At 38.0% G+C, this 20,955-nt stretch overlaps 1 protein-coding gene across 2 annotated transcripts in view; it reads left to right on the forward strand.

Annotated features, from left to right (window-relative positions):
* Positions 1–20,955, forward strand: part of LOC118741207 (protein Star) — a gene marked incomplete at its 5' end in the record, with an annotated part of 87,454 nt that overhangs the window by 37,184 nt on the left and 29,315 nt on the right. For both annotated transcript variants that reach the window (XM_036473101.1, XM_036473102.1), the window contains 1 exon segment: positions 18,724–20,181. In XM_036473101.1, coding sequence (XP_036328994.1) covers positions 18,927–20,181 — 1,255 coding nt within the window.

A 20,955-nucleotide genomic window follows, 5' to 3' on the forward strand; every position in this document is an offset into this window, starting at 1 on the left:
CGTTCATTCTACGAATATTATCACTTCAATCGTGGTTTTTGTACTCCTGTCCGGGCCGTGCGGCAACTGAAGCGTTTCGAACTGAATTAGGGACGGGGGAAAAAACTAGATCAGTAATGTTGTAGCAGTTGCCGATGCAGTTGCAGTTGCAGTTTGCAGTTTGCAGTTTAAACGCCATAATGATGGGCACGAACTACTCTCGCAGCTCGTACAGATGGCGTTGTGTGCCATAGTTGAACTGCATTGAATTCTTCCAACCTACCGACAGACCCCTAGTTCAATGCTACAAAGTGTTGAGGATTGAAGTGGAACGACTTTTGGCTTAGCTAAAGGGGGAATGAATAAAGTATTTGATAAACTTAGCAGACATTGCATTTGATTGAACCTAAAAACTAATATCTTTGAAAGTATTCTGAGAAACTGGGATCTTACTTAAGCTATAGGCTTCTGGTTTTTTGCAAAATACCTTTGTCCTCAGCGACTCTTTCCACTTTATAAAAACCTTCGACTGCTTTGCTCACTAAAGCGCATTCGGAAATCTGGGGTAATAGTAATGGTGACCATATTTATGCGAGCCGAATACGGGACAAAAAATAATTTTTGAAATTTTTTCCAAACAGACGGCAGCGTTGATCCGGATTAACTCGGACTTAATCCGGATCAACTGCAGTTAATTTTCGTGTTGATCTGGATCACCGCTGCCGTCTGTTTATGCTTTGATTCAGTCAAAGTCATCTGGCTGACTGTTACTTACATACCTATAGTATAGTTAGTGAAAAACACTGGACAAAAGTAACCAGCAATTCGAATTGGGCCTGATCTCTTCCTGGCAATGGGTTCAACTACGATCAAAGAAGAACTCAGAAATGAAGAGAAGATCGATGATAGAACAACATTGATTGGGCTCGACAAGTCTGCGCTAGGAAAATAGTCTAGTTGGGGAATATAGACTAAAAATATTTCAACTTCTATTCCAACTTCAGTTTCCGAAAAGAGCAACTGGATATCATCTCTGGCATTCTTATAGCATACTGTAGACTGGGTGGTTACTTGCACAAACTAGGAATTGGCTCAAACAATCTCTGACACTTCTGCAATTCGACCAAAGAGACGCTCTAACACTGTTTGGTCGAATGCGATGCCCCTTCTAGAAGGCGTGAAAGAAACCCAGACCTTATGTGCTCAGAGTACGAGAGCATTCTCTACCTACCACCTACAGTTCTTTTGGACTTTTGGGGGTCCCCAGAAGCATTGTGACACAGAGCACACACACATCTTACTAATATCCATCTATCTCAAGTTGCGACCCGAAAATCATGGGAGTGTTTCAGAGATTCGAAATTTTCATAAGTGTCGTAGACGAAAAACGATAATCAAAATTGTGGTTGAAAACTAATGATGGACATGGGCGTTCTTAAGCGAATTTAACTTAGAATGGTACTTATATGGGGATCAAATCTATTTTAAATACTAGTACAAACTAGTTTATGTACGTCGTTCTGGGATTTCCTATGTGATTTCTAATAAGATACGATTGGGTCCCCATCTAAACCGCTAACTCGAAGTTGTATACATGAATAAGCTCCCAGAAGTACAAATTTGTCATATTAGGAGGCCAATAGTTTACAGAGAATATGCGAATGCATCAAGAAACATCACTGCATTTGTTGAAAAGCTAATATCGTTAAAAGTATTTGGATCCTCTCTTGTAAAATCGAGAATGGTGGGCGACATCAGCGTCACTCATTGGCGAGTTCCCGGTCATAATGAAAATGCCATATTTGGTTTGCAGTGATCCACTGAGAAGAAGTTAAGAATTTACGGGTGAACAGTGAAAAGCCCCCACGGCCGAGGTATAACAAGAAACGAACTAACAAACCAAACCGCAGAAGTGTGTTCTGTCACCTCATTAGACATTGAGTTTGCATCTTTAATGGTTCGTCGATTATTGGGACATCCAATTCGTTTCTAAAGAAGTTACCGGTATGAAGAGAGGGAGGGATCGAGCCATAATATTTTATCCCGTTTCCCGTCAGAACAACTCAGGCGTTTAGGGTAATTTTTTTTACCAACTTTGCAAGGTCAACGGATGTTCGATCAATGGAGTTCGTTTCCATATATTGGTCTGAAAAGAGTTGGGAAATCTTCTATCCATATCTCAAGTGCCGTTTGGGCGTCTGTACTGAAAATGCCATCATAAAAACTAGATACATTTCTACAGGTTAGGACTTGATTTCAGACACCGAAATAGTCATTGATATGAAAAAATATTTTTAATTTATAATAGAGTGCTGAAAGTTAAACAGGAATATTATCGAAAACAATACTTAGGAATTCCAAAGAATTTAAAAACACAACGAAATCAGGTATCTTATGGAACATTCAAAAATCTGAGAAACCGCATAAGAAAATATCCAGTGCTCAAAAAACCAAAACGGCGAAAAAATACAAACAACAATGGACGAAAATGCAACAATGTCAGCGGCAAACAAACAAAGCAATTATGGCAGCTGATTAGTGAGTGCAGCGCAGTAGACCACTAAATAATACCCCATATCTCATACATGCGCGCATAAGAGCATAGTGGTTGGTGTTGGCCTGTTGCGCATGCGCAGCAACCCAATCAAACAAGCAAAGCGATTAAGTCGGAAACAACACCGGCCACAACTACCCGTTAATAAATAAACATGACCAGCCGACTGATGGCGGCGGCGGCGGCTCGGTTTTAATTTCTTCTAATAACAAACCAAGAAACAGATGCACTTCGAGCCAAGGAGAATAAGAAGTACAGCGCTGAAGCTGAAAAGGGCAAAAAAAAAGTGAAACATTTCATTACATGTGACGATGCAAGAACTCAATAACAAAATCCAGCGAGGCGCATAAAAGCAACAGATATCAGCCGACAAGCGCATACACGCACAAGGTGTTTGACACGACATATGTACGCTCAGGACCGACAACGTCGGCTAGCGGTCAACAAAGCGGCAAAGGAATGCTGGAAGAAAAAAATTGGGCGGCATAATAATTTACTTAATCAGGATTCGACGACGACGATTGCAACAAGAACAAGAAATAAATAAACAATTTTCGGCTTTGCTTGATGCCTACCTACCTGCGCTGCTTCGCATTTAATCGAAGATGGATGATGGAGGACCGTCGCCGTCGCCACCGCCACCGACAATCCAATCCCGTGAAAGATGCTAAAGTGATTTCGTAGAGGATTTATTTATTTGCCATGGCAACTGTGGCGCGGCGTCTGGCAGGTAAAATGTGCGCGCGTGCGAGCGAGCGAGCGAGCAATAGAATGCGAATGCACAAATTGCACCTTTTCGAATTGGTGGTGTATTTTGAGCTGGTGAGCTGGTGGTTGAGGGTAGCTGCTGGTGGCCCTCACTCATTCACTCGCTCACTCACCCATCCGGTTGGAATGCAATGACACGGAAATGCAATTGAAATTAGTTGATAGACATGTATGTTTGTATGTAAGTATGTGCTGCGAGCGGTTGCTTGTAGAGCAGAACGGTGCAGGGAGGACTGACAGCTGCTGCAGCGTTTCAGGTGACAGCCACAATAAGCAAGCAAGTTGTAGGTGAAAAATGAAAATTGAGATTATTTGCTGAAGTGCAGAAGAAACCAAAAAAAAAGGAATGCCGAAAAATGCAAGCACGCGTACGTACTTTTATCTTAGGTCGCTGAATGGCTGTGAAAAATGCAACGGAAGGAATTCCGAATGGAAAAATACTGGCGGTGGAAATTTCAAATTAAAAAAGGAAAATTAAAAAAAAAAAACAACCTTTGAATTTCAAGAATTATCCAGAATGTGTTCTCCGCTTCGCATACACACAGATTCTTCAGAAGTGCATATGAGCCAAAAGAAACCTGCTATTTGCGCTACTGCAGCGCTACTATGTATTAGCTAGGAACACAAGGGTGTTTTCTTACTTCTTGCATTTTTTGTTTGTGTACTCATCTTTCTGATGTTTGAATAGCTGTTGAGGGCGCATACGCACAATGTTTAATTGTTAAATTGTCAAATGGGAAGTGAGGAAGTGGTTGAATGCAGGAAAGGCTGCTTTCGTGTGTAAGGAGGCAGTAGAAGATGACACTTTAAGATTTCTAGTGGCAGAAAGACAGTTTGTTAGGACCGTTTCCTTGTTGAGTTCAAAGGAAGAACTACTTCTACATACTACGTATGTACATGTGTATGTACATAAGTGTGTATTCAAAGAGATCAGGTAAATTTATTCAATACATATCAATTTAATATTAATGGAATTAGTTCACAGACCATATTTTTAACATCTCTAAAATTATCTTCTTCAACACTATCTTCTGTAACTGGAAAAATTCTATTTCGACGGATTTTGTTTTGCTTGGGTCGCTTGTACAGCATCAATAGTTTTGTACCTCTCCTGAACATTTGGGATCTTTTGCGTTGTGACTGTTTTTGATTTAATTTTTGATATGCCACCTTACATTCTAGGCAGTTGGATTTGATCAGCTATGCCACAATGTTAAAAGCTTTATGCGCTAAAATACTATGATGGGCTTCTTGGCGAAGTTCTTTTAATGAGAAAACTTGTTTGTCCCTCCTGAATTGGCTCTAAGTTAGGTCAGGGTAAAAAGTCCGTTCAAAGTTTCCTAGGGAAATCTGTCTAGTATAAGAGAAAAGGTCCTTCCATTAATTCCATTTTAAAAACAGTCCAGACATTTATGTGTTTTGAGTGCTCTACAATAAACTGGAAAAGATGAGCTTAGAATGGCTGAATAAGTGGATGCATAGTGTGATCGTTACCTTTCTGTCCAGTGCTCATCAGGTTTCCCTAGCAGACCTACTATGAAATGTAGGAAAAACGTACAGCGCCACTCCATTTTTGTAGGTAGAGCTTTGTTTTAAAACCTTTAGGATAATAAAAAAAAAATGGCTGTGTGGCGAAAGTGCCTGCCGCCTCCCTCCCTAAGGTCGGCCAGGAATGGTGAACCCAGATGACGCAGCCTGCTTCTACATAGTGCAGGGCATTTACACAAGAGATACAAGAGAGCGCATAATTACCGGGTATACGAATATACGAATTCTTTCCGTATTCACGAATATCCGATATACGGACGGATTTTGCCGTAACTGTTGAAAGGGAATGAGTTCGAAATGTCACAAATTCTTTTATAAAACTGACTGGTTTTCGCGGGGCGTTAGCTTTCAGGGGCTGCTCTAATTACACACTTAAAAGTAAGAAAAAAAAAATCCATTTATGTATAGATAGATTGTGGGTGGCCGAATCGGAAGTTGGAATTGAAAAAGTTGATCATTTCTTCTGACCTCAGAAAACACGTACAACCCATGTACCAATTTTTTTGTCGAGCTTGTTAAATTGGTGGAAACATAAAACAGCGTCTTAAAAAAATTAGAAAAAACCCAGAATACGAAACTATCAAATTCTCAAAGAGCTTGGGTCTCTTAATCGAGATCTAAACTTTATGCCAAAATTAATTAGTTGGGACTATTTTGTATTTGTACTCTTAAAAACCTACTTCCAGTGTCCCAAATAAAACAAACAAGATATCATATCAAGCCTTTTTCTCATCAAACAATACTAAAAACGTGCTAATTTCGCACTGCCGGCTATCAAATGGAACATATTTCCTGCGAAAGTATGTTGCCTAGAAATTTTCTTTGCCTCAGCATGAGTCCACTCCTTGCAGCGGAGTTCATAGAAGAACCCTATACAAAGACAATGCAATTACATGCAAAAAAAAACCAATTTGTTGACCCAAACAAATTGCAACAGTCTTTTCGCCAATCGGCTTGCAGCGATACCAAATGGCCACACACACACAGGTAAGGTAACGAGCCAACAAGGGGATAACAAGAAAACAGCAGGACAAGACAACAGGCGCTAACATTTGCTTATCTCATTGCTTAGAGCGAAAAAAATAAATTTCACTTACCAACGAAAATTTCAAAATTAAGAAAAAACAAGTAAGAGCAGCGCTGTCTTCGGCTATGCCGAAGGCTTCATACCTTTCATGAACATCTGCAAATTTTACTTTGACAGATTACTGCTTTTGAATACATCTGCATACATCGATAGAGGAGTTACATACTTATATAAAAAATCGCATCTAAACAATCAGAGGTATGGAAGATATACTTTATATGGCACCAATCTAAGTGATTTTCACTGCTATGTGATCGGTATGTAAACCGGTAACACAATTTATTGGGTTTAGTTTCCTACATAAAGGAGATATATGGCAAAAACTGGTATCTGAACAATCAGTGCTATAGGAGATAAAGCTTATACAGCATAGATTTTGATGATTTTCTCAGTAGACTTTGTATTATTATTTATAAAATATCTTACGAAATTTATCGGTTTTAGCTGTTCAAATAAAGGAGTTTTACAGTAAAATCCCATATCTGAACAATCAGATGTATGGAAGATATATGTTGTAGTCATCCGATCCTTGTTATTTTCACTGTAAGTATTCTGTAAATAATGAGTGAAAACAGCGCGAAATTTCATGGTCCTAGCTACATAAATGGATGAATTATAACGAAAAATCTCATATCTGAACAATCAGTTGTATGGGAGCTATAGGTTATAGTTACCCGATCTTTTTAATTTTCACTGTAAGTTTTCTGTTGATAACTATTGAAAACAGTGCGGAATTTCATGTTCCTAGCGATATAAATGGAGGAGTTATAACGAAAAATTTTATATCTGAACAATCAGTTGTATGGGGTCTATAGGTTATAATGACCCGATCTTTGTAATTTTCACTGTAAGTTTTCTGTTGATAACTATTGAAAACAGTGCGGAATTTCATGTTCCTAGCGATATAAATGGAGGAGTTATAACGAAAAATTTTATATCTGAACAATCAGTTGTATGGGGTCTATAGGTTATAATGACCCGATCTTTGTAATTTTCACTGTAAGTATTCTGTTGATAATGAAAGCAAGTACTGCAAAATTTCATGTTCGTAGCTGCATAAATGGAGAAGTTACAACGAAAAATCTCATATCTGAACAATCAGTTGCATGGGAGCTATAGGTTATAGTGACCCGATCTTTGTAATTTTCACTGTAAGCATTCTGTTGATAATGGGTGCAAGTGCTGCGAAATTTCATGTTCGTAGCTGCGTAAATGGAGAAGTTATAACGAAAAATCTCATATCTGAACAATCAGTTGTATGGGAGCTATATGTTATAGTGGTCCGATTCTTCCGGTTCCGACAAATGATTAATACATTATAAAAATACACCCACCTTCCAAATTTGATCCGGATATCTCGAAAACTGAGAGACTAGATTGCATACAAACAGACAGACAGACGGACAGACGGACAGACGGACAGACGGACAGACGGACAGACGGACAGACGGACAGACGGACATGGATAAATCAACTCAGCTCGACGTTCTGATCATATAAGTATACATTTTGATGGGTCTATCTCTTTTTGTTCTGGTACTTACAAACATCGGACCAAAGTTATAATACCATTTCATGCTCATGAAAGGTATAAAAAAATATTGTAGACACCGCCGTCTTTCTACCTTACCATATACCTGCCACTACATATGTACCTACCTACATACATTTTTACCTCATACGTCGTTATTCACAAGCGACACTACTAAATTTACACGTAAAGCGTAACATATGGATGCGCATTGAACCAGTTTCGGTTTGGTTCGGTCAGAGGCATCAGCAGGACATTCGTTTCGGTGTGTGTGCTATGTGTGTTTGCCGGTCGGTATGTGTGCTCGCGCATTCTCCTATTAGTTATAGTGTGAGCACATAAATTTCACGTTTCAGACGTTAAGCACGTTCCACTTGCCGAGGCAGGGAAGCCAGTCCGCAGTCAGCGAAAACTAAAAACAAAAAAAAAATCCTTTGACTACTCACAAAAAAAGGACATACCTTCGAAATTAGCTAGAAAAAATTTCCAAGACGATAAAGTTGACAAAAAAAAAACAGGAATTGCTTGCGTTCCGCTGCGTTGGCGTGGCTAAGAGCATGAGCGCGCCAGAGAAAACGCGTCAGGCGGTAGACAGCCGTGAACGGTTGAAGGAGATGATAGCAAAACCGACGTCAGTCGAGACAGACTCCGCATGCTTTTACTGCTAACCTTTTTAAATATTTCTGTTATTTTGCTTGCCATATTTATGTTTGACCACACACAAGAGGGCACTGTTGCAATGTCCTTTTTCGCATCGCCCTTCCTTGGCCTTATTTGAAGCGCTGCCAACACGTTTGCGCATTTCGCATTTTTAATTATTATTGTTTCTTGTTTTTTGTTCTCGTTTGTTATTTCTTTAGCCGAAATTTATATTAGTCCACATCGACCAACGGCTGGCCAAGCAATTGCATTCTTGTTAACGCTGCTTCTTTACGTTTTCTCTTTTTGAATTCCCTAAAGACGCCATATGGGCAGAGGGACGTACCTACGTTAGGTGTACGTACGTACATACCCCCGTTCGATTTCTATTTTACTTATTTCCTTTGCTTAACAACTGCGTTCTTGCATCGCGTCAAACTGCCAACCTGCTTGCTGACCATTTGGCTTGACTTGGGTTTGTTTGACTTGGCTTGGTCTGGCTCGTCGTTGTTCCCAGCGCAGCGGTGCTTGCCGTCGTTATGCTCCAGTGGCTTCTTCGCGGCCATCAGCAACATTCTTTTAACTCACCACTAAACTCGCTGTTACAAGTTTTGTTTTATTGACTCGTTCATTTGTTGTGCTACAGCAGTAATTAGTGCGCATATTTGTAGTAGAACTGGCCTTTCGTAATTGGGTTTAACGCTCAAGTAGTAAGTACTTCAGTATAAATTCAGCCTTTTGTTCTTTTTTATAACTCCGGCGTTCATTAACCGCAAAGCGCTGGCTGAATGCTAACATTTATTTTATTGTTTTACTTAAAAATATTCTAAATGTATGCAAATTTTAGCGAAGTTCAAAGCTTACATTAAAATGAGGATCCTTCATTCGAATACTAGGCGCATACCTCCTTAATGGTACTCAGGTTATTTCAGATCTATCATTCAGATAAAAGTGAGTAAGGGTACTCTACAAATAAGGTTTTCTTCCACCGCTTTGGATCGTTGCCGACAGCGATAGGCTGTAGGCATTGGAGGAAAGTCGCATTTCATTTCAGGTGTAAGCCCTGACAAAATGTGGTTTGTTCCTTTTAAAAGGATCTATAAAATCGCATCCTTTCAACCTTCCTTAATCGGTAGCTTTCTATTCGCATTTTGGCCTTGATCATTTATAGTAAACTGAAAGCCGAGTTCAATAAAAGAGTAGAGAAGGCACCAGTAGACTTATGTTTTTTAAGAGTTGCCATCGACAAGCGCTGAGGCATCCAGTGGAGGAGAGAGGCTCATTTAGGCCCAGTGGGCCCAGTGTGGTGTCGTTTGCAAGTTCTTATTCCATCTTGCCCGAACACATTGGTTTGCTCATACCTTTCACCCCCGCGATGCTTTCGAGAATAAAATATTAAAGATCAGTTTTTCTACCCAAACCCTTAGCCAACATCTTTGAACCTCATTCTTCCCCTCGTTTTTTCCCGATCCTTTTTGTTTTAATGTTAACACGAAGATCAGATAATTTAATAATTTAAATGAGCTGTTAGTATTGGGCGCAACCATTTTGTCCTAAGGACTTCCGCTTTTCATCTTTTAGTTATTCTTCTAATCATCCAAGTATGTACCTGTGCACTGTAGACCTTATAAAAAAAGTTCGCGGTACACCTTCGAGTCTGAAGTAATTTTTGTAGGGCAATTTGGATTTTTTTTTACATTTTTCATCAAATCTTCGAATCAGTCGGATCTTAAAGTACGATAATTTGCCGTTCTTGTCTCGAGGATACAAAGTTCATGACCTCAAGTACTCCGCTCTAACTGATATTTATCCATAAGACCTCAGTTCTTATCTCCCAAATGGACCACCTTAATGTTAGCAAACTGAAGCTCACCAAAAATCATTAAACTTTTTCTAAGGAAGTATTTATTTCGATTCGAAGTCAATTTCGAATTTGTTTTCTTGCCTTTGCACATTTTTTGCTATTTCTTCGGCATTTACAGTGGGATCTTAAAGTATGATATATCGAACTTCTTGTCTCGAGGAAATTTTTTTTGTTCCAAGGTTCATTGATTTCAAGTACCACCCACCAGATCTCAGTTCTTATCACGCTAACGTACCTCCCTAATGTCGTAAATCCTGAAACTTTTGTTAAGCGAGTATTTAGATTATTCCAGTAGAATTATGTATCAAAAAAAAATTTTTCGCGGATGTAGGTATCACCGAAAAAATTAAAAAAAAATGAAAATTAGGTTCAGCCAGAAAGTTTTTTTTTCGAAACTGCCTTGCAAAACATACTTAAGACTCAGGGCTGTACGGCGTTATTTATAAATTTTTTTTTTGCTGCAAGGTGGTGGTATGTACGGTCTTTTGGAATCGGTGTTCCTTCAAACTACATGAAACTACAATTTCCTTGTGTCCTGCAACGACCCTAAAATCCTTTCTGTCAAATAAAAACAATCACACCAACCAACTGTCACTATTACTGTCCATTTTTATTGCCCATTTCCATTGCTTTCTCTCGCCACATTAATACGAGTACTATTCGCCATTTAAATGCATTTCCAACGAGTTCACGCTGTCAAGTTGGACATTTGCACTTTCGAGGATTTGTTTGTCGAGCAACGACGACAGTGGCAGCCAGCGCCAGCACATAAAAGCGTCTGGATTATGTAATTAAATTTGCACGCCTGGTGAAATTTATTAGCCTTTCTGCTGCTGCAGAATGAGAACAGCGTCGAGCAGTGTCTTCCGACTGCTCGCTTATTCGGAAAATCCTACTCGCTTTTTGATTTTTACCAGCTTGCAGGGGGCCAACAGCACTCCTTTTGATGTGCTCTCCAACTGCGCTTTAATTTGAAACAACATCGACGCCACATGAGGCGTTTTCGCCTATCCAGCTCTTCTGCTATGCACTTGACGCCGTCGTCGCCGTTAAGCCTTTGCGGCTATATTTTCATTTCCCTTTTTTCAAAATATTTAGTTTTTTTCGTGCTGTTAGCCAAAATACAATCGAATTTTATTTGCCTCGAAACGTTGCATTTATTTATTAAATTATTCAGCTGAAATTCACTGCCTGCGGTTGGCACCGCGTGGCACTTTCGATGCATAAGTTACTACTGGCTTTTTGGGGTATTTTTTGTGGCACCAAATTTGTTGTTTTATTTTGCTTTTATTTTTTGATCAAATGCATTTTCTTTAGCTTAAGTGTATTTAAGTTTTTTCTCACTATTATTTATTTAATTGGTTTGCACCTTCTTAAATGAAAGTGAATTGCTTTAATTTGAATTTTTATTAACCACAGACTCGTCTAGCCAGCAGCCAATTTTCATATCGCATGCTTAGATTAGTTTTTGTTTCTGCAGTCGAAGTCATGCCATCTTTGCGGCGCAGTCAGATGCATTGAATATTTTTTTGAAAGTATTTCATTTCACTTTTTGGCTGCCAAATTTTTAATGGCTATAAACCATCTCTTACCTTTGATACTGATTCTTCCGCATTCAATGGTTCGGCCCAAATTTTTTTTTGGAACTGAATTCGATTTGCGTTGTTTTCGGTGTTTTTTAGTTGTAACTATGCTATATATGCTATATATATATAGGTTATATTGGTACCAAAAACTCCCCTGCCGCAAGATAAGGCTGTTGATGTCTTTCTCACTTTTTCCTCAACATTTAGGATTCCTATCTGCCGCATTAAGTTCAGGATTCTAGACTTTTTAGCGTTTTTTGGGCAGAAGAGGTTGCTATAAAAAAGAAGCAGACATAATACTGTCAAATTTGTGATGTAAATAAGTGAGGTAAGCATCTAGTCTGAAAGCCAAGCGGCAATCAGGGCTCTGAGCTCACTAATTGGCCATGAGCTAGTTCGGGAAACTGTATGGCTAACAGGCGATATAACTTGAGAATACATCGATTGGAGCGCCATTGAACACCAATGCTTCATCCTTAGATAGATTTGTCTTACGTCAGCTCAGCGAACGCTGAGCGAAAACTTAAACAACCGCAATTGCAGTGTCCTTCTGGCCTAGCATTGAATGAGGCCGGTAAAAGGACCTTATAATTTCGAAGGAACAGCTTTGCTTGCGGTGGGCGTTGTTTGCTGCCGCAGTTGGCACGATGACGAGTTGGGATCGCTTCAACACTCTTTCTATTAGGCTGTCCAGCTTGAAGTATCTTGGATAACACTTTATAACCATACCTGAGGAACTTTGGGAATTGCTATTAGCCGTCTCAGTAACTTCGTGATGTGCTTCCTGCATTTATCGAATAAGTTCAAAATCATGTGGTATCACAGAGACAACATCTTTAATGTCCCCAATTTTTTTCAAATCTGTAATTTCTTCATTTGTTAAATATTAAAAAAAAAGTAATTTTAATTTTTTTTAATTTTGGTTAAATATTTTATCCTTAATTTCATCTTAAAATTTTTCTCCAAGTTTTTTCTTAATTTTCATTGCCTTTTTTATTTCTTTAATTTGTTTTATTTATATCTACATAACGGGTGATTTTTTTGAGGTTAGGATTTTCATGCATTAGTATTTGACAGATCACGTGGGATTTCAGACATGGTGTCAAAGAGAAAGATGCTCAGTATGCTTTGACATTTCATCATGAATAGACTTACTAACGAGCAACGCTTGCAAATCATTGAATTTTATTACCTAGAAAAGTTGGCAGAAAATCCGCTTTTTTATCGACAAATTTTGTTCAGCGATGAGGCTCATTTCTGGTTGAATGGCTTCGTAAATAAGCAAAATTGCCGCATTTGGAGTGAAGAGCAACCAGAAGCCGTTCAAGAACTGCCCATGCATCCCGAAAAATGCACTGTTTGGTGTGGTTTGTACGCTGGTGGAATCATTGGACCGTATTTTTTCAAAGATGCTGTTGGACGCAACGTTACGGTGAATGGCGATCGCTATCGTTCGATGCTAACAAACTTTTTGTTGCCAAAAATGGAAGAACTGAACTTGGTTGACATGTGGTTTCAACAAGATGGCGCTACATGCCACACAGCTCGCGATTCTATGGCCATTTTGAGGGAAAACTTCGGAGAACAATTCATCTCAAGAAATGGACCGGTAAGTTGGCCACCAAGATCATGCGATTTGACGCCTTTAGACTATTTTTTGTGGGGCTACGTCAAGTCTAAAGTCTACAGAAATAAGCCAGCAACTATTCCAGCTTTGGAAGACAACATTTCCGAAGAAATTCGGGCTATTCCGGCCGAAATGCTCGAAAAAGTTGCCCAAAATTGGACTTTCCGAATGGACCACCTAAGACGCAGCCGCGGTCAACATTTAAATGAAATTATCTTCAAAAAGTAAATGTCATGGACCAATCTAACGTTTCAAATAAAGAACCGATGAGATTTTGCAAATTTTATGCGTTTTTTTTAAAAAAAAAGGTATCAAGCTCTTAAAAAATCACCCGTTACATATTTTTTATTTACATAGATTTTTTGTTTTTAAATTTTTTTATATTTAAATTTTTTTATATTTAAATTTATTTTTATAGTAATTCGTTTTATTATTTTTTTTAAATTCACATTTTTTTATTTTATTTTTTCCATTTTTCCCCGCATTTATGGCTAGTATATTTTAGTACGAATAGATAAGGATTGGGCCAAATATCAGTTACGCGGTTTTGCAGAATGACAATGACAACGCGATTTTGTACTTTAAACGACGATATACAGATGTACATATTTTTTTATTCACTATTTTTTTTTTATTTTGGAATATTTTAATTTCCTTATTTAATTTTTTTAATGATAATTCGTTGTAACCTTTAATTTTTTATAATTTTTTGGAATATTTTATAGATTTATTTTTTTTTTGATATTTTGTAATTATTCCCTTTTGACTTAATTTTATTTTTTATTTATGTTTTATACATTTACTTCTTAATCGTGCCTTATTCCTATTACCAGACGAAATTTAAGTCAAAGATAGCGAAATTGCATACATCTTGCACCAACCATTCCAGACTAACCCTAAAATCCAATCAAGATAATGGATTTAATATTTGCCAACACTCTTTGTACCATTCCTATTAACATTACTTCTTCTTTATACTTCTCCTGTTCATTTGCGTGCGATTCGAATGTCTGCCACATTATTGTCAGCAACTCGCCACCGCCGCTGCCACTGCCACTGCTGCTACCATTTTCTGCTGCTTTGGCGGCGGTAACGACGAAGAGCAGCAACAGCAGCAGCAGCAGCAGCAGTGGCGTGGCGTTGCGTGTGTTGGACTGTTGAATGGACGTTATGGACGTTATGGTTCATAAATTCCCAACTGCATTTCTGCTGGAGCACAACGACGGCGTTCGCTTTACTGGTGCTTGGACGATGATGTTGACGGTGGTGCTGAAGAAGTGATGAGCCGGTGGAGCCGCGCGACGACCGGCTGGTGGAAAAACATCTGCTGCTGCTGCTGCTGTCACTGCCACTAATGTTTTTATTGTTTTCGCTTATGTTATTGCTCTCTTTTTTGTTGTTGTTGTTGTTTATGTTTTACGAGCACTCACATGTATGTAGGTAGTGGTTGTTATTACACTATACGGCAAAATCAACTTTTTTTCTGGGTATTGGAGCAAACCAATTTTTTTTTTAAAGAGATTGACTCATATGTATGGAAAAAAGTGGTTTCTCCGTTTTTCGAAGTTAGCCTCCGAAATCGAGATATGGGCCTTCGAAGTTCGACATTGGACCTTTGGTAAAAAGTTATTTTTAATTATTGTATGTAAGCAACTAGAAAAGTAAAAATATAGACGTGGCCCGTCTTTTGCTCTTATTTTAATGGTGGGGGTCAAAGGTCAGATGTTCGAAAAATTAAAAATATTATATTTAAAAAAATTCTTGACTGATTTTCGACTTTTTTGATTTTTATAGCACCTGTAAAAATGCCTATATTCTACATTCTATATTTTTATTTTTTTTTAGTTGTTTACATTCAATAATTTAAAACAATTTTTTTTTTTACCAAAGGTCCAATGTCGATCATCGAAGGCCCGTATCTCGATTTCGGCGGCTAACTTCGAAAAACGGAGAAACTAATTTTTAAATTATGAAACAGTTGGTTTTGTCCAATACCCGGCCAAGTGCTGTACAGTGTTACGATTGCCTGCTGTTGCTGCTGTTGCTTACTTGCTACAAACTCACTTGCTTATGTTGGTTTTTATTATTGATGTTGTTCTTGTTTTTGTTTGCAGTGTTGTGCTTGTTGTTGCACGCTGACTGAATGACTGCCTGTTGCCTGCTGTCTGCTGGTGCTGCCACTGCCACTGCCGCTTCTGCTGTTGAACTCATTTCATTAGGTTCGCTCGCTCGGCTGTTGCGCAGACGCATAAGTACCCATGTTGTGCCTAACTAAAAATACTCGTATGTACCTTCAAGTATGCACCTTCTTCGTATGCAGTGTGTGAGTGCACCATCATGGGTACCATCAGCAACGCCATCACCTTGTTAATGGAGTTCATCCAGTTAGCAGAAAAAATAAATATTTCATTACTTTTCTTCATTTTCTGCTTGTTTTCGTTCGACGGCCGTACTGGTCGCGTACCTCAATCAGGCCGCCCGCCTTCGTTTTGGTCGGTGCGTCTCATTCGCTTGTCTTTTTAAATTATTTAGTTCGAAATGCCGCATATTTTTTGAAAATTTCAAATTTCGGTAGTTCCTCTACACAATGCTCGCCAACTTTGACTTCCATTTGCTGCAGTCTTTACGGTCTGCATACAGTGATGGTAATAATTATAGCCGCACTACGTTTTCACAAGTTTGAACATGTTTTTATTTTTGTTGTTGTTATTTTTGGTTATTTTGTTTCGGTAAAAATTTCGAGTTTTTTTAATCAGATTTCCTAGAAAACTGCATATTGTAGCCCATTGAATAAAGTACAAGTTTCAAATGGCTAAAAAAGGTAGATTTTTTTAATTTTTTTTTATCCCATTTGCATAATTTATTTTTATATGAAAGATAAAAAAAATCAAAAAAATCAAAGGTAATTTTTAGCCATTTGAAACTTTTACTTTATTCTTTTTTCTAGAAAATCGAATTAAAAAAGCTCGAAATTTTTACGAAAGTTTGCTGTTTTTTTTAATATTGCAGAAAGTTTGAAACCTGGTTTTGCACGGGTTTTGTTCAAGAATGAACTATATTTTTTATTAAAAAAATAATCAAAATTAAAAAACAAAAAAATAATAATAACATGTAAAAACTTGTCAAAATGTTGTGTGGCTATAATTATTTCGACCACTGTATTTCCACTTTAAAGCGCGTCATGTGTTTTGGTTCGTTGGCTGGTACTTGAGCGAGTTTGTATGTCTTGTTGAGTGTTTTTGACAGGTGGGACCCTAAAAATATGTTTTTGTTGTTGTTACTCTTATTTCTTACGAACCTTATGTCGTATGCGCTTTGTATTTTATGCTTCAGCGTTTATTTTTTTCCCCCCGGCTTCGTATAACCAAATACACAATTTTCTTCATATGCACTTCCCTATTTACCGAAAAAAACAAGGAATTGAGAAAAAAAAACAAAAATTTTTTCGGATACGATTCAAATTGCATTTGCTTAACGACGGCAGTTGGTAGTTGGTGGCTTAGCTCCGTAAATTTGCTGAAGTTACACACGCTGCATGGCTATTTATGTACCTACATACATACATACATATGTAGATACATATGCACTAATTTATTTCTTCGCAAGCTGGAATCCTTGTTGCTGTTTCGCAGGAGGCATCCTTGGTTGCCGTGAAGAAATCTGTGTTTTTGTGCAGTACAGTACTGCTGCTCACACGTTTAAGTCTCTTTCGATTGGGTCATTGCACTTTCCCGCTCGGATTTTTTGTGTGGTTTTTTGCATTCTGCCATATCTACTTTTGAACCACTATTTCTAGAAAATTTCAGGCACGCGCCAGTGTCATGTTTATTTCAAAGGTTCCCATTATTTGTTGAGCGAGATTTGGAAGATTTAGTTGTATGAGAAGTGGCCACTACAACTTAGATCTACTTACTAGACTACTTTATTTCCTAAAAAAGGAACCGCTTATGGCTCCTTCGCACCTGTGATCAGAGTACATTTGATAATTGTTTAAGCTCTTGGAGGTGATCCATCGAAAGCTCCTGCGTTAATCTCATTTTGCCAGCGCGATAGTGGGCTGGCTTTCTACTTTCCCAATCAGTGAATCCACTAAGTGTTCTCGTCCATCTCATCTATAGGCCTATGAAACTGACAATTTTAACGTTATTGGACTAAAGAAAGAGGGGAGTTAGATGAGCCGGTTAAAATGGGATATGCAAATGTTAGGTATGTCGGAATTTATTGATTGAATGATATGAATCTAGCTTGCTACAATATACTGTTGTGAATTACGTCAAATTATGTTATGTTTCTCAACTAGGTGCTTTTGGGCCTAGCTGTGTAAGTTATGCTCAGGCTGCATTCCATTCTATGTGCAGCCTAGTGACAAGTCTGAAGCTTTATTCACTGCATTACTATACATCCGCCTCATTGTTTACAACAGGTCTCGAATCGCAGCATTCAATATCGAACGTAATTCGCATCGAAATTCTATATAGAGATTCAGTACGAGGCAAGTTCTTTCGCTCATCCGTGATTCCTTTCTTGATCAGTGTACGGGTACATCAAATGTTGATAAGTTTGGGTACTAAAAATTAAAAGAAAACATATATTACCTAAAAGTAAATTTTGTATTGTCCTTAAAGCCATAAAAAATTCGCTCATCCTTAAACCCTTTTACACAATTTTTTTGATGAAATACCATGAAACTGAAGTTCTACAAATTGATTGCTGAATGTGGTTCTCAGAATCATCTTTTAGTACTTGAAATATAGCGTTAAAAAGTACTACACATGTTTCCGACAAAATAGTTCTGATTATACATAAAAACGTTCATAAAAATTATTACTAAAAATAATAGTATAGAACATATTACTACTAAAAAGTATTAATACTAAAAATAGTATTACTTAATTTGTTACTACTTCTAAAAAATTTAGTACTAAAAATTTTAGTACTAAAAATATTTGTACTTTTAATATTAGTCCTGAAAATATTTCTAAAAATATTAGTGGCACAAACATTTGTACTACAAATATCAGTACTAAAAATCGCTAAGCTAAAAATATTAGTAATAAAAACAGTAGTACTAACTAAAAATACCAGTACTGAAAAAGCATCACTAAAAATAGTAGTACTAAACATGTTAGTACTAAAAAAATGTATACTAAAAATATTAATACTATACGAAAGATATTAGTATGCACTATAATATTAGTACTAAAAAATTTGTACTAAAACTACAGTACTAATAATAATAGTAGTACAAATATTGTACTAAAAACATTTGTACTAAAAATTTGTGCTAAAGATATTAGTACTAAAAATATTAGTCCTAAAAATACTAGTTCAAAAATATTAGTACATACATATCTACTAAGAATATTTGTACAAACTAGGTCTGAAGAGTTAGAGTTACCAAGTAAGTCAAATCTGAAATAGGTTCATTTTTAATTGCTAACAAATTTTTAGTAAAAATTTTAATTACATATTTTGAAAAATTTTTGTGATTTGCTTCCAGTTTTTACTAAAATTTTAAATTTTTTATCTTTTCTTTGCAGATTGAAACTTTCGAAAGCAAATTAATGTGCAAAACAGTACAAAATGTGCTACATCAGTCGCTGTAAACGAAAAACATTACTTTTGGTAAATTCAAGTGGAAAACTTTAATATCCACTACAAAACTACTCTAGAAAACCTTAAACCTGTGAAACAAAAAAAACCTTACTAAAATCCCAAAAAATCCCAAAACTAAAAAAAAGCTATGTCTACGAAGTTCTCCGCGCATCCTGACTTGGCGGTCGAACAATTGCAACGAGCCGAGCTTGCAGCGCGACAGAACTCAAGCAAATCACACGCGCATCATAGGCGGCATCACTCTGTCGGTGCGGGGCTAGACAGCGGGCACAGTACACCGAGTAAGTCTACAACTTCCGCGAGTAAATCTGCGGCAACGAAAAATGCCCCCAAACTAATTTCCAATGCCACAGTAGATAAGACAAATTCAAGTGGCGTCGGCGCCGGCGCCGCCAGCGCAGCGGAACAGGACGCGTATTCACGTTCATCCCCAATGCGAACTTTTATGCCCAAAACGCATGACACACAAAATGTGGATGTGCTGGACAACAAATTCGCCTATAACGCCGATGGTGTCGATATGGACGATCGGATGGTGTTAGCGTATATCGATGATATCGATCTCAATTGTGACGATGAGAATGATGTTTACATACGAAATGCAAATAGTCGATCAAGAAACACCAAAGACTGTGTAGACTGTACGTCGTCGTCGACGTTGCGGTGGTCAGCTGCAGGCGTTGCTGCCTCATCACAACAACAGTCAGAGCAACAAGACGCCACTTCCGTGGATGAGCCGGATTACTTGCAGCATCGCTTTAGTCGAACAGCAGCTAGTTGTTGTAGCCGGCTGCCTCACAACAGCAACATCAGCAGTGATTACTACACCAGCGACCCGCGTGCCTCACCCATACACGCCATCAGCGATGGCTGTGTCAGTGGCTTAAGCAGTGCTTTAAGCTCACCCTCGGCCAGCACCGTATCGTCGCCACTTTCAACGCCGACAAGACTTGCGCCACATTTTCAGCAACAAAACCAAAATAACTACAACGGCAACAATTGCTGTCAAAAGTCGCTAACAGCGGGTGGTTGCTGTGGCGGCGGTAGCGCCAACAGCGACAGCGATAAAAGTTGCAATCATCTTCATCATCACCACCACAATCATCAGCATCAGTCGCCACAGCATCTTCAGCACCATCATCATCATCATACAGTGGCTTCATCTACGTCGCTTAAGTCCACATCTAAGACGGCGGCGGCTGCAGCGGCATCGTCGTCGTCGTCGTCGTCGTCATCATCATCAAGCGGATGTAAAAAGTCACAGAAATTTGATCCTCGACTACTCGGCCCGTCACGGTATCGTCAACTTTTGCCAGTTGTGCTTTGCATTCTATCGTTCGCGATCGTCTTCAGCATATTAATTGTTTACATGGATACGACAGGTGAGTTTATTAGATCGTAAATATATGTATTTATGCACTTAAATATCTTCCAAAAAAAAAAGAAATGTTCATTCCATTGCCTTTGTGCGTTATCATTAGTGAGGGCTTGAAAACATTCTGGTGCTGCATGGGTATCGGCGCAGTGGTGCTCCCTGATGTTTTACATATTTGAACGATGAGTTTGTTGTTTACCTTTCTTATTGTTTTTGTTTTCGGGTTCTATCTACCGGAAGCAAAGGCACTGGCCGCTGATGCTGCAGGCACACTTTCGGTATCAAATAACATCCTCCTAGTTAAGAAAGAGAAAAAATATTCAGTTTTTCTCCAAAAAATGATTCTAAAAAGTTTATGCAACTGTCATTTGTCGGACTTCAGTGTATTAAAAACCGTTTTTAGCCCATTATACAATATTAACGATGGCATACACAATTGAGAAAAACTAGATATCGAATTACGTATTTACTTAGTAGAAAACTAAAGTTTATAAGTTGTGGATTATTTTGACGTGTGTCTTTTTTCGTTGAGGACAGGTAGCTTCGTTTCCAAGTCTTCTATCTGTTTTGATTAAGTGCAATATTCTAAAATGGTTCGGACTGTGGCTAGCTCGCATGGGAATAACCAATTTATAGTAATGTAGTAGTATGATACATATGGGCCATTCCATACAATATTTACACCTCAATATTTTTTTTTTTTGGTGAAATACATTTTTTTACATTCTTTGCCGAAAAAAAGAAGACACCTATTTTTTTATTTCGTCGTGATATTCGAAAA

Source organism: Rhagoletis pomonella, unplaced genomic scaffold (genome assembly GCF_013731165.1).
Source record: "Rhagoletis pomonella isolate Grant_MI unplaced genomic scaffold, Rhpom_1.0 Rhpom_scaffold_00006, whole genome shotgun sequence".
Lineage (NCBI taxonomy): Eukaryota > Metazoa > Arthropoda > Insecta > Diptera > Tephritidae > Rhagoletis > Rhagoletis pomonella.